Raw genomic sequence first — 12500 nt, 5'->3', positions numbered from 1 at the left:
TCCATTTTTTTGCAGAAAAAATAACATGCGTATATAAAAATATGTTTTACTTTGATTATTCATAGGCATCCTCGCACCCCTTAGGAACCGGCTTCGCACCAGCACCCCTGGTTAAGAACCATTGCCTTAACCGATTATGATGTTCTTCGAATATATTTTATAATTCTGTTTTGATAACTTGTGATGAAACTTTCCTTAATAGTAATCCATGAAAGAACAAAATTATCTTTCTCTTTTGTATTTGAGAGGCATCAGGTTTACCACTGAATACTTTTGCGGACATTTAAAAATAACCAGCTATTGAAGTATACCGTGTTTTTGAGATTAGCGAACAAAGTTCTTTTAACAATATCTTCATTTACGGCATTATTACGAAAGTAATTAGCATTTGCATCATTATCATACCGTTATACGTGCTGGACGCAGATTCCATTATAAAAAAAATCGTAAACTGTGAAAAGATATAACAAACGACAAGTGAAGGGAGGTAAATAAAGGAACAAATAAAATAGTAATGTTAACACCGAATACCCATAAAATAAACATGAGATGTCCTTTATGGCAAGACGCTCTCCTGCTTAATACTCATGCAGCCGAATGTGTGTATCTTACCCCATACGAATTTTTTACCCATCTCAGTCTCTCTCTCTCTCCTTCTCCACCTCAGGTCTGCTGCAGTTACGCAACTGGCGGCCTCTGCCCCTCGAGCACATCCCCGAAACTGAGGACAAGACGGTGGCCGAGGTCCTGTGCGACGTCGCTCCTCTGGCCACTTTGCATGTGAGGATCTACAGGTAGGTGGTTTCGATCCTACGGTTTGTGTCCGTCTTGCCAGAGGATGGTTCGTGCTTCGGGCAGAAGGCTTTAGGATATCCTAGTCTTTAGGCCTTTTTTTTTTTTATTTGTTGTGGGATCTTGTATTGGGTTCTTTTGGGTTATTTTTTTACGGGGGGGTTATGAATACAGGCTACTTTTTAAAACAGCTTTCTTTTAATACACACACAGACACACACACGTATATATATATATATGTATACATAGATAGATAAAAATAATCAACACACAATCACGTGTGATACAGAAATAAATTTCCGACTTACATCAGGACCGAACCCAGGTCTTCAGTTGAAAGATGAGACTTGTGTGGCTTGGTTGGCGCCGTTTCGTCTTTCAATTGAAATACCTGGGTTCGATCCTGATGTGAGTCAGAAATTTATATATATATATATATATATATATATATATATATATATATATATAATATATATATATATATACATACAATAGTTCCCCCTGTTTATTGAATACGCCTTCGACCCACTTTCCATAGTAATGTTAACCTTAATTAAATAGTTTGTCTAGGCCAGCATAAACTTGCAACACAAATTTATGCCTCTGCCTGTCAGTGTCAAAAACTAATTGATGTTGTATGTCTCTAGTGAACTACGGTCTGACTGATGCCAATTTTGTTTGTTAGTGGAAGATAAAATAAATAAGGCCATTGATTATCCAGTGAAGAATCAGACTTTTTTTTTTTTTAATCTTGCCCAAATACAGGAAGCCGGGAAAAAGGACATTTTAGTCCTGCCATCTTTTGTCAAGCTCCGGAGAGAGTTAGTGTTACTACTGACCGGTTCAGGTTCTCAAAAACGCCACGAGGAGACGTAAGGGAAATCCCTTAATCTCGGGATGAAAGTCAGGCCTTAAGTGTCTTCCTCGTGTAGAGAGGCAGGGAATCTGACGTTAATTCATTATAATTCGCGAGTTCGCCGTACGGGAGATAATCCGCAGTAGAATTCATGTATCAGGTGTTAGAAGAATATACCGTTCTTATAGTGGGATAGAGAGCGCCAGGTGGTATTCTGCTTGTTGACGATTAGCCATCTCAGGTTACGCAGGTATACGCAGAATGCTTGTGGGTTCAAGCAGAAAGGACGCGTGATAATATTCGCTCATTACAAGCAGGAGGCCACTGATCATAGTATGCGCAGGATGTCATATTTCCTTTGTTCTAAGAGCAGAAATGTCTGCATTTCTGCTTCGCGTGTAAATAGCAAGGCGAATTACCTTCTGTTTACGTGCACGAAAGCACGGAATACTATGTTTACTGTTGAAATGAAAATATGCTAAAACCCGTTTGCTTTATTCAAAGGCTTCAGAATATCTTTTATGATAACTGGTACATGCGCAAGAACGGCCTAAACAGATGTTATGTGTTGGAAGAATGATTCCTTTTTACAGTAATGTATTATTTTTTCCACGTCATATATATATATATATATATATATATATATATATATATATATATATATATATATATATATATATATATATATGTGTGTGTGTGTGTGTGTGTGTGTGTGTGCGTGTGCGTGTGTTGTAGTGGGAGGAGATGGGAGTGGGTATGTTTGAATCTGTTAATTCAGTGATACATTTGCAGTGGCTTCAGTTAATGGTAGCATGCCTTTCATATAAGTAACGATTCAGGTACCCCGATGTACACGCTTAGTGATAGTAGTAGTAGTAGTAGTATCGTTACTTGCAACGTTAATTACGCGTAAACCAACGTAGAATCGAAATACGCACTTTTCTTTCACCTTAGTAACACCAAGTAGTAAAATTATTTGATAATCAGATTTGACAGAAGGTTCCCATAGACTGAAATATTGAAGGTTCGATATTAACATTTTGATTTTCAATTCTTTTTTGTTTTTATTTTCAGTAGAGTAAGGAATCAGGGTTGTAATTTAGTGTTGTATGTTACGAAAACTTTAAGAGTTATGAAAACTGGATATTCCTAGGACCCAGTTGTGTTTTTCTAATTATGTATGCATTTTTAAGCCATACATTCACACATTCATACATACATACATACATACAGACATACACACATACATACGCTATTGTCATAGTGAAAAGATTCGAAACGAACTGGAGTGTATGACAATAATGTAAGAAAAGATATAGAAAGGAAAAGATATTCCAGAGGTGTTACGTACCTAGGTCTATTTTCGGCACTTTTACATACATCTCTCTCTCTCTCTCTCTCTCTCTCTCTCTCTCTCTCTCTCTCCCAAGCTAACAAGCACAGCAAGCAAGCTCTCCACAGAGGAAATCCGAAAGCGGACGGAATCGGCGCACAAAGTGACCAGATCCGGAATATTTTCGCTGCTGGGACCCGCGTGATGGAAAACAGCGAGTCAAGTCTATGAAGCGCCCCAGGTGAAATTTTTGCCAGATTCCGGAGGATCAGGGCGTGATCGATGAATTACGATAGACCATACTGTTGGCAGATAGAGAGGGAGGCTTACGACCTGGATAGTGGTTTAATTCCCTTCATTTTCCGAAATATCCGAGAGTGCTAACTAGGCCCGCGCCGGCCATAAATAACACACACCTGTGTCTGGAAAACGTTGTTCTCCCTCCCGCCCGCCAGCTAGCTATAGGGGCGGCGTCGCGTCGGTAGGTTCCTATTTGGCTGCCCGGTAGTGAAAATAGGGGTATTACTTCCGTAGGGTTAATTGAAGAGAGTCCACTAACCGAATTACTCGGCAGGCGAAAATGCGAGCGGGATTGCCGAGCTCGCCCTCACGTTTTAGACTTTATTTTGATCCCTCCTTTTTTTTTATTTTTTATATATATTTTTTTTATGTTGGTTTTCGTTTGAAGCAATTTGAAAGAACTCTGCTGGCCATACAATGAAAACGACTTTCCTTTGCTGCATGTGTGCTGTTATAACAGCCTGGGGGTTGTTTTTTTTTTTTTTTAGCGATACATTGCGTAATTTTCTCTTACGGTTAATGTAGCTTTGACGTGTTTTGATGGCAATTAATAGAAGTAAAGATACATTTCTTTCATTAAATCTGAAAATACATCGTGTCCTGAAGAAATGTTTTATGGAAAAATATCTTTCGTGGGCGAGTTAGCGCGCACGCGCGTCTTGGTATAGATTATTAATGTACCCTTAGTTATTGGGTATACTGGCATCTTTCCTTTGCTAATTCTCGATAACTTTTCTAACTTCGACATACCCCCTGTCCTTCACACATGCATGCTTCGTTCTCATCCAGGTGTGCCCATTTTATCAAAATAGAGCATTGAACGAATTGAATATACAATTTAGGCCAAAGGCCAAGCCCTGGGACCTATGAGGTCATTCAGCGCTGAAATGGAAATTGAGAGTAAAAGGTTTGAAAGGTGTAACAGGAGGAAAACCTCGCAGTTGCACTATGAATCAATTCTTAGGAGAGGGTGAAGAATAAGATGGAAGAAAGGGGATATGAAAGGAGGTACAGTAAAAGGAACGAAAAGGGTTGCAGCTAGGGGCCGAAGGCACATTGCAAAGAACCTTAAGTAATGGCTATTGACGGCGCTACCCCCTACGGGGACCTCGAAATAGAGTAATGACTTCAAAAATATTTAGGCGAAGCAAGTGACTTCAGTTACTTCCAATGTCTGATATGACATCCCTTCGTGTCAGTGAACTCTGTTCCGTCACACGCTGATTCGTGAAGTGCTAGCACGCTTATTGGTTTATGAGGCGCTGTGGCACTTTGACCGGCTAAGGAAGTTACGTCACTTTATTTGCTCGTGAGTTTTGTAAAACACATTCTGACAGCACTTGAAAAATGCATTGCATATGTTATTTGCTACCGCTGAATACTTGTCATTTTCATTTGAGCGGAATTCGGTTGTCCTTGCGGCCGAATTCATAGTTATGATTTTTTTCAACTCAAAAATTTCCTCAGGTTTTCCAGTTCAAGTTTTAAGATTCACCCGCCTTTTTTTTTTTTTTAACTCAGTTTTCATACCAGAGTTTAACCATTTCTTCAGGTATTGCAAATGGACAGATCGCGAATATCCCAAGCATGAGATGAAGTTGTTGCAATTCTCTCTCTCTCTCTCTCTCTCTCTCTCTCTCTCTCTCTCTCTCTCTCTCAGAAACAATATTTGCCGTCATAATTGTCCACACGAACAAAGCCTCCCCGAATGATTATTATATTTATGCGTTCGAGTGTATTCGTGTGACGTGTGAGTGGGCGCCCGCCTTTATGATGTGCATGGAGAAGGGGGGAGGAGGAGGAGGAGGAGGAGGAGAGGCGAGAAATAAAGCTTTCCCGCAAAGATAATCCTGTGAGAGTGCTAAGCTGAGCATTAGCTTGGTGAGCATGAAGTCATCCACAAGTCGTAGGAAGACTCGTATCAAAGCGCCGTGCGTCCCTCACCCCCACCCCCCCTCCCCACCAACTCCCCTTCCATCCTTTTCATCCTTCCCCTCCCCTACCCCTTTTCCTTCGTCCTATCCCTCCCCCTTCCTGAGTTTATATCCCCTCCCTCCTCTTCCTTCATATTTCCCCGACTCCACACTCCCCCCCACCCCCACAATCCTCCATCTATCACTCCCGCCCTTCTTTCCTTCATTTCCAATCCTCCACCCTCTTACCTTCATCCTTCTCCCTCCCTCCTTTTCCGTCCTCTCTCTCTCTCTCTCTCTCTCTCTCTCTCTCTCTCTCTCTCTCTCTCTCTCTCTCTCAGTGAGACAGACCCGGAGAGAGAGAAAAGCATTAATATGTTATCATCATTTGTGTATATCGCATTCATTTCTATAGTAAAGGAATCATCACCGAACGGATTTCGCTCGCTCCTTCCTCCTCCTCCTCCTCCTCCTCCTCCTCCTCCTCCTCCTCCTCCTCCTCCTCCTCCTCCCTACCAAGACTCCACGCCACCACACACACAGCTCCAGTAGTATTTAGATTTATGAAGATCTATCCCCATTCAATCATTTTCTTTGCCATTTTCCCACTTTGGAGTTACTCAATTTGCTGTGTCTTTGATTTCAAGGAATTGATCGATTTCTGTCGATTTCTTTTTTATACTTTCTTTGTGGGAAAAGTTTAGTCTTTTTACTTTTTGTTTGTTTGCTTGTTTCTGTTTGTTTTGGGGGAGGGTCTAACACCCCACCCGACTTTCCCCCCCTTTGAAGGTACACTTAAAGCCAGTTAAGAACAGCGAGTATGGTTAAGGGCAGTAAAAGTAGTGGGGGTAGAGGGAGAGGAGGATGAAAGGGGAAGGGGGTGGCGGTGATTGTATTGGTGTGTTGTGGGGTGGGATGATGATGATGGTTTCGGGTGGAGGGAAGTGGTAGAGAGAGAGAGAGAGAGAGAGAGAGAGAGAGAGAGAGAGAGAGAGAGGGAGAGGCGAACATCAAGAAAAAGATTTTAAATCGCACTTGAATTCGAGCCAGTGAATCAGTAGAAGAATGGTAATCCACATACCGTCGGACTTAATCCCAAGTATAAAGGCTACAATCCCACGTTGCGTCACGAAGCGGGATCTAATCCGCGAAACCCTACACGCTCGGCCCCCAGATGGCGGGTGCGCGAGCGTTTTCAGAAACTTCGTTTTGTGTTCTCTCTCTCTTTCTCTCTTTCTCTCTCTCTCCTTCCCTCTCTCTCTCTCTCTCTTTCTCGCTCTTTCGGTGTCTTTTTTTCCGATGTTTTTGTCCCTTAGCATTTATAAATCTTTGCGATTCTGCTTTCTCTTCGGGAGAATTTTTGTATGTTTATACTTCTCTCTCTCTCTCTCTCTCTCTCTCTCTCTCTCTCTCTCTCTCTCTCTCTCTCTCTCTCTCTCTCTCTCTCGGCGTCTCTGTTTTTTTTTTTATATTTTTATCTCAACATTTATACATCTCTATGATTCTGCTTTCTCTTCGGGAGCATTTTTATATCTACTTTTCTTTCTCTCGCTCCTTTTTCTTTCCTCCGGCTCTCTCTCTCTCTCTCTCTCTCTCTCTCTCTCTCTCTCTCTCTCTCTCTCTCTCTCTCCTTTATCTCTAGCATTTATATATCTCTATACGACTCCTTTCTTTAGTAGGGGGCATTTTTGCACACTTTCCTTTCTCCCTTTCTTTCTCTTTTTTTCCCTCCTCCCCCTCCCCCCTCTCCCCCTCCCTCTCTTTCCCGAAAAGCTTTTGACCATTTTTTGGGGGCGGGATGGAAAGAGCGTGCCCGAGAACTACGGTTTATATCGCTGGAAACTTAATAAAAAGGTGGGATTTCGAATAGCGTTCACAATCCCAACTCTCTATCCCTCCCCCCCACCCCCGGTCGGACAGCCAATCAGATTAGCGCAGCAAAATAATAAACGATTGAAACTTGATCGGTTATCACACCCATGCAGAGATTCACAGGAGGATGAAAGGATAAAGCGAGCGTGAGAGAGAGAGAGAGAGAGAGAGAGAGAGAGAGAGAGAGAGCTAAGTCTAGATGATATTAACCAGAATATAGACTGAGCGTAGAGAGAGTGTGTGTGTGTGTGTGTACATAAAAGCGGCATATAAACGGAGAGAGAGAGAGAGAGAGAGAGAGAGAGAGAGAGAGAGAGAGAATGAATGGACACAAGCCACGATAAAAATAGACTTACGGACAAGCAGATAAACGGAGAGAATGAGAAAGTGTTCATAAAGAAATCTGATGAAACTGAGAGAGAGAGAGAGAGAGAGAGAGAGAGAGAGACAAGCCACAGTAAAAACGGACAGACAGACAGACAGGCAGGGAAGGCAGCCGAACGGAGGAGAGATAAAGGTAAATGACGGATAAACAGAAGCAGAGACGCAAAGAGAGAGAGACAGACGACAGAGGCAAGCACAATTTACGAGGCGAGAGAAAAGAGAGGCTTTGCACCCGAAAGGAAAATAAGGGATTGATAACGTCATCATCCCACCCAGATGACATTCAGATGTCAAATAAAAAAAAAAATCAAATAAAATGGCGTTCGATGTCGCGTCAAAAAATGACGTAAACATTATCGGGAGCAGAGACTGAGGAGGTCGATGTTACGGACATTACCTTACGAACGGGAAAGACACGTAGTAATTGGTATGAAAAATAGAAATAAAGAGAGAGAGAGAGAGAGAGAGAGAGAGAGAGAGAGAGAGAGAGAGAGAGAGAGATAATTAAGATATTCACAAGTCTTGTATGAAATACTGCTTTCATGTGGCGTGTGAAAAGTATCTCTGTAAGAAATAGACGAATGATATAAAGAGAATAAATGAATGAGAGAGAGAGAGAGATAATTAAAATATTCACAAGTCTTGTATTAAGTACTGATTTCATGTGACGTGTGAAAAATATCTCTGTAAGAAATATACGAATGATATAAAGAATAAATGAATGAGAGAGAGAGAGAGAGAGAGAGAGAGAGAGAGAAAGCGTTTAGGTATTAACTGACGAATAAGCTGGTCAACGAAAAAAAAAAAAAACATTTAGAAATAATTAACCTATTTACAAGTCTTGTAATATTTATGGTTTCTTTAGCGTGTGAAAAATATCACGGTAAGAAACATATAATTGATATAAAAAAATAAATGAATTAGAGAATGAGATAGATTATTTTGAAAGAAATAGAACAAAACCCAGTAGAAATCAAGAGTTGAAAGAACGAAGCGAGAGAGAGAGAGAGAGAGAGAGAGAGAGAGAGAGAGAGAGAGAGAGGAGGCAGGAAGGAAGAGAGCGTGTAGCGAACACGTAACGGATAATAGTTTTATATTCCCATTTGAATTGTATGTAACATTTTTCTATTTACATTTGCAAAAGTTTTGGATTCGCTGTTTACTTGAAAATCGGCGAAGGATTTCCGAAAGAGTCGCCGAGCATTTTAGCAGAACATTTTAAAACATTTCAGGAGCCCTTTGGAGTGCGGACCGGAATTCTATTGTTTATCGATATTTAAGGTAATAGAAAGGAAGGCTTTCTGTGTATTGACTTATATTTTGAGAAACATTTAAAATCTCATAGGCTTAATGCGATTAAGCGCTGCTGCCTGTTGTGTATATAAAACTAGACCTATGTATATATTCTTTTTTTTTTTTTGTTATTTTATTTATTTATTTATTTCCCCTGGATGGGCTGAATATATCGCAGAAAAAATCGCCGAATAAATCTGGCTGTATTCGTCTAGCTGCTCCCGCAAACATAGTTCATAGCTTAAAGTATTATAGAGTTTTTTTTATCTTTTTTTTTTATGCCAGCGAGCTTTTGTTTGTTATAAGAAAGATATTCGATGTTGTTTCTGTCGTTTTTTTTCCCCCCCTTGTTTCTCTCTCTCTCTCTCTCTCTCTCTCTCTCTCTCTCTCTCTCTCTCTCTCTCTCTCTCTCTCAGTGCGTGTCTCTTATTTTGTGTATATCATCTTTCCGCCTCTTTTACCCCTTCAAGCATTTTTTGTTTACGGATGATTTTTGGGATGAGGGCAAAAGAGGGGTTTCGAATACTTTTTCATTTTTTTCCTAATTCTTTGTTAAAGGGTTTTTGTTTGTGTTTGCACATTCCGAAAGGCAAAGATAAAAACGGCATAGAGCCGAGAGGAGAATTGTCAGCCTGGGCGAGCGTGTTTGTGTGTGATGTTTGTGCATGCATGTGCATGTGTGTTCTTTTTTTTTTTTTTTTTTTTTGCTTTTTCGGTCGCCGGCATACGTGTATCTGCGTAAGTCAACGCAATGCGTACGGAAACTCGCCCAGCGCGCCGGCGCGCCTCCGCAGCAGCCAGATCTGTGCAAGCAGTCGCTTCCGTCGCCTGTGTAATTACATATGTTTTGAATTTAGATCGCGCATGAATTAAGAGCAGCTTATTGTTTCCATATGCAGATACTCTATCCACTTACCACGCCCATATGTAGATATTGGAGTGTGTGCTCTGCCCAGCTCCCCATGATATATTTATTCAGTTTTCCTCTGCAGTGAATGACTTTTAATTTCACATTTCATTTCGAAAAGAGTTTTTTTTTTTTTTTGGCCTGTTTTCTTGTTTTGTCGCTTGTTAAAGAAAATAGACGTTTAGGGGGGTAAATTCGGTAGGGGTTTTGTGGCTGACCCTCAGTAGCTGGTTGGTGTTGGTGGTATACCTGGTCCTTTGTTGTAGCTGTTTTCTTGATTTGTGTTTTTTTTTTCCATTCTATTCCGTTTCCTTTTTTTTTTTATAATGTTTTGTTTTTTTTATTGTCATTCGCACCATAAGTCATTCAGATTAAATGTTATGATAAAGCTTGCCTTTGTTTGTATGTTTATTTATATATAGGTGTGTGTGTGCGTGTTGCGTGTGTAAATTTTATATATATATATATATATATATATATATATATATATATATATATATATATATATATATATATATATATATATATATATATATATATATATATATATATTATATATACATATATATGTGTGTATATATATATATATATATATATATATATAGAGAGAGAGAGAGAGAGAGAGAGAGAGAGAGAGAGAGGGTGTTTGTACGTGCATGTAAATTTATTTCTGGCAGGTGAAGACCTTTGCCGGTGGGACGCTAACCTGTGACAAATAATTCTCTCTCTCTCTCTCTCTCTCTCTCTCTCTCTCTCTCTCTCTCTCCCGGTCAGTTTTTCCTATATTTGTCCTTGTCTTCCGTTCTGACACCTGGCTTGTCTATGTTCACTGTTTATTCATGACTTTTGCAACGCAAAACAAACTTAGCTCAATAATAATGTCTTTGATAACATTGATGCCCGATAGTTAAGTTTATTCTCTCTGTCGTTTTGTGTTCGTGATTAGAATCACTGTTCCTTCTTTGGGACTATTCTTGCCTTGGTCTAACATCAATTGGAACCTGAATTCTGCTTCTTTGTGAAAATGCTTAGGAACATGGTTGTCAGTTTTCAGTTGCAGAATCCCATGAACTTTTTCGTTAGTGCTCATAGCAATGATTTCATTTTGTTCTTTCCCAAAGAAATGTATTGTGGTTATGACTTGTAATGTTAATAGTAATGGTGGTAATATTATTGCTCCGGGCACATTTTGTAAATTTTTTTCCAACCATTTAGTCACGTATCCTGGCGTGTGAATTCTTCTTCTTGGTGAAACTGATTAAGAGCTTGGTTCTCAGATTTCAGTTACAGAATCCTGTGTAACTTTTTCACTAGTGCTCATTGTATTTCCGTCATTTTGTTTGATCCGAAGAAATGTAATGTGCTTATGACTTGTAGTATTGATAGCAATGATAGTAGTAATATTGCTCTGGTAATAATGGTGATAGTAACAACAGTTGTAATCTTGCTCTACTAATAATTATAATAGTAAAATAACAGTAGTAATCTGGCTTTGGTAATAATGATGACAGTAACAATAGTAGTAATCTTGCTCTGGTAATAATTATAATAGTAATAACAGTAGTAATCTTGATTTTGTAATAGTGATGTTAGTAATAGCAGTAGTAATCTTGCTGTGGTAATAGTGATGACAGTAATAACAGCAGTAATCTTGCTGTGGTAATAGTGATGACAGTAACAACAGCAGCATAACTTGCTCCAGGTATATTTTGTAAACTTCTTCCAGCCATTTAGTCACGTATCCTGGCGTGGCATCGAGAGGGTCGACAGACCACTCGGCCACGGACCCACGGGACAAAATCCCAAATTCAATCGTTCTTTGGTTGTCCCCGGGTGCGCGACGCCCCCCGTTTCCGAAGCGCGTTGTCTCCTCAAGTATAAAGTTATGGAAGCCGATGTCGTTTTTTTTTATCAAAGGTGAAAATATGTTCGGGTAAAAAAAAAGGTCGCGTTTTCTTAAAAAACCGCGGTACTCCACGCTTCTTTGCTGCTCTTTTTTCTGCCGTTGCGGAGTTTTTTTTTAAGCGTTTTATTTTTTGCAATGTCACTCTGCAGTTTTAAATGTTGGGCTTGCGTTGGTTTTACCGTTCTCCTAGTGGTTTTCATGTCGACGTGTTCTGTCACTCCATAATAGTTCCTCGTTGGGCGAGTCGGTAGGGTTGTGGCGTTCGAGTCTCCGGCCGGCTAATGAAGAATTAGAGGAATTTATTTCTGGTGATAGAAATTCATTTCTCGCTATAATGTGGTTCGGATTCCACTCTAAGCTGTAGATGCCGTTGCTAGGTAACCAATTGGTTCTTAGCCACGTAAAATAAGTCTAATCCTTCGGACCAGCCCAAGGAGAGCTGTTAATCAGTTCAGTGGTCTGGTAAAACTAAGCTGTACTTACTTTCTGTCACCCAATAATAGTAATAATATCAAAATCTAATGACCATATGAGACTAATATAAATAAACAGGTCCTCAGTGATATGTATGCAATAATATTATCCCCTTAGGGGGGCAGTGCCATCAGTGCATCTCATGGGGTGCACTGTAGGCATTGTTAAAGATTCTTTGCAGCGTTCCTTCGGCCCCTAGCTTTAACCCCTTTCATTCCTTTTACTGTACCTCCATTCATATACTATCCAACCTCCCCTAACAATTATATCACAAAGCAACTGCGAGGTTTTCCTCCTGTTACACCTTTTAAACCTACTTACTCTCAGTTTTCTTTCCAGCGCTGAATGACCCCATAGGTCCCAGTGTTTGGCGTTTGGCCTAAACTCTATATTCCATTACATTTTAATGATATTATCTAGAAATTTAGATTTTTTAATAAAACAATCTGCTTAAAAATACCGGTCCGAGT

The 12500-nt window shown here is 40.0% G+C and overlaps 1 protein-coding gene across 5 annotated transcripts in view; it reads left to right on the top strand.

Moving 5' to 3' along the window:
• Nucleotides 1-12500, top strand: part of LOC136835500 (homeobox protein dve-1-like) — a 420692-nt gene that overhangs the window by 361178 nt on the left and 47014 nt on the right. For all 5 annotated transcript variants that reach the window (XM_067099084.1, XM_067099086.1, XM_067099085.1 and 2 more), the window contains one exon: nt 668-794. In XM_067099084.1, coding sequence (XP_066955185.1) covers nt 668-794 — 127 coding nt within the window. The remainder of the gene's footprint in view (nt 1-667; nt 795-12500) is intronic.

Source organism: Macrobrachium rosenbergii, chromosome 55 (assembly GCF_040412425.1).
Source record: "Macrobrachium rosenbergii isolate ZJJX-2024 chromosome 55, ASM4041242v1, whole genome shotgun sequence".
NCBI classification, from domain to species: domain Eukaryota; kingdom Metazoa; phylum Arthropoda; class Malacostraca; order Decapoda; family Palaemonidae; genus Macrobrachium; species Macrobrachium rosenbergii.
Note: the sequence above shows the minus strand (reverse complement) of the source record. Positions and strands in the feature narration are given on the sequence as shown.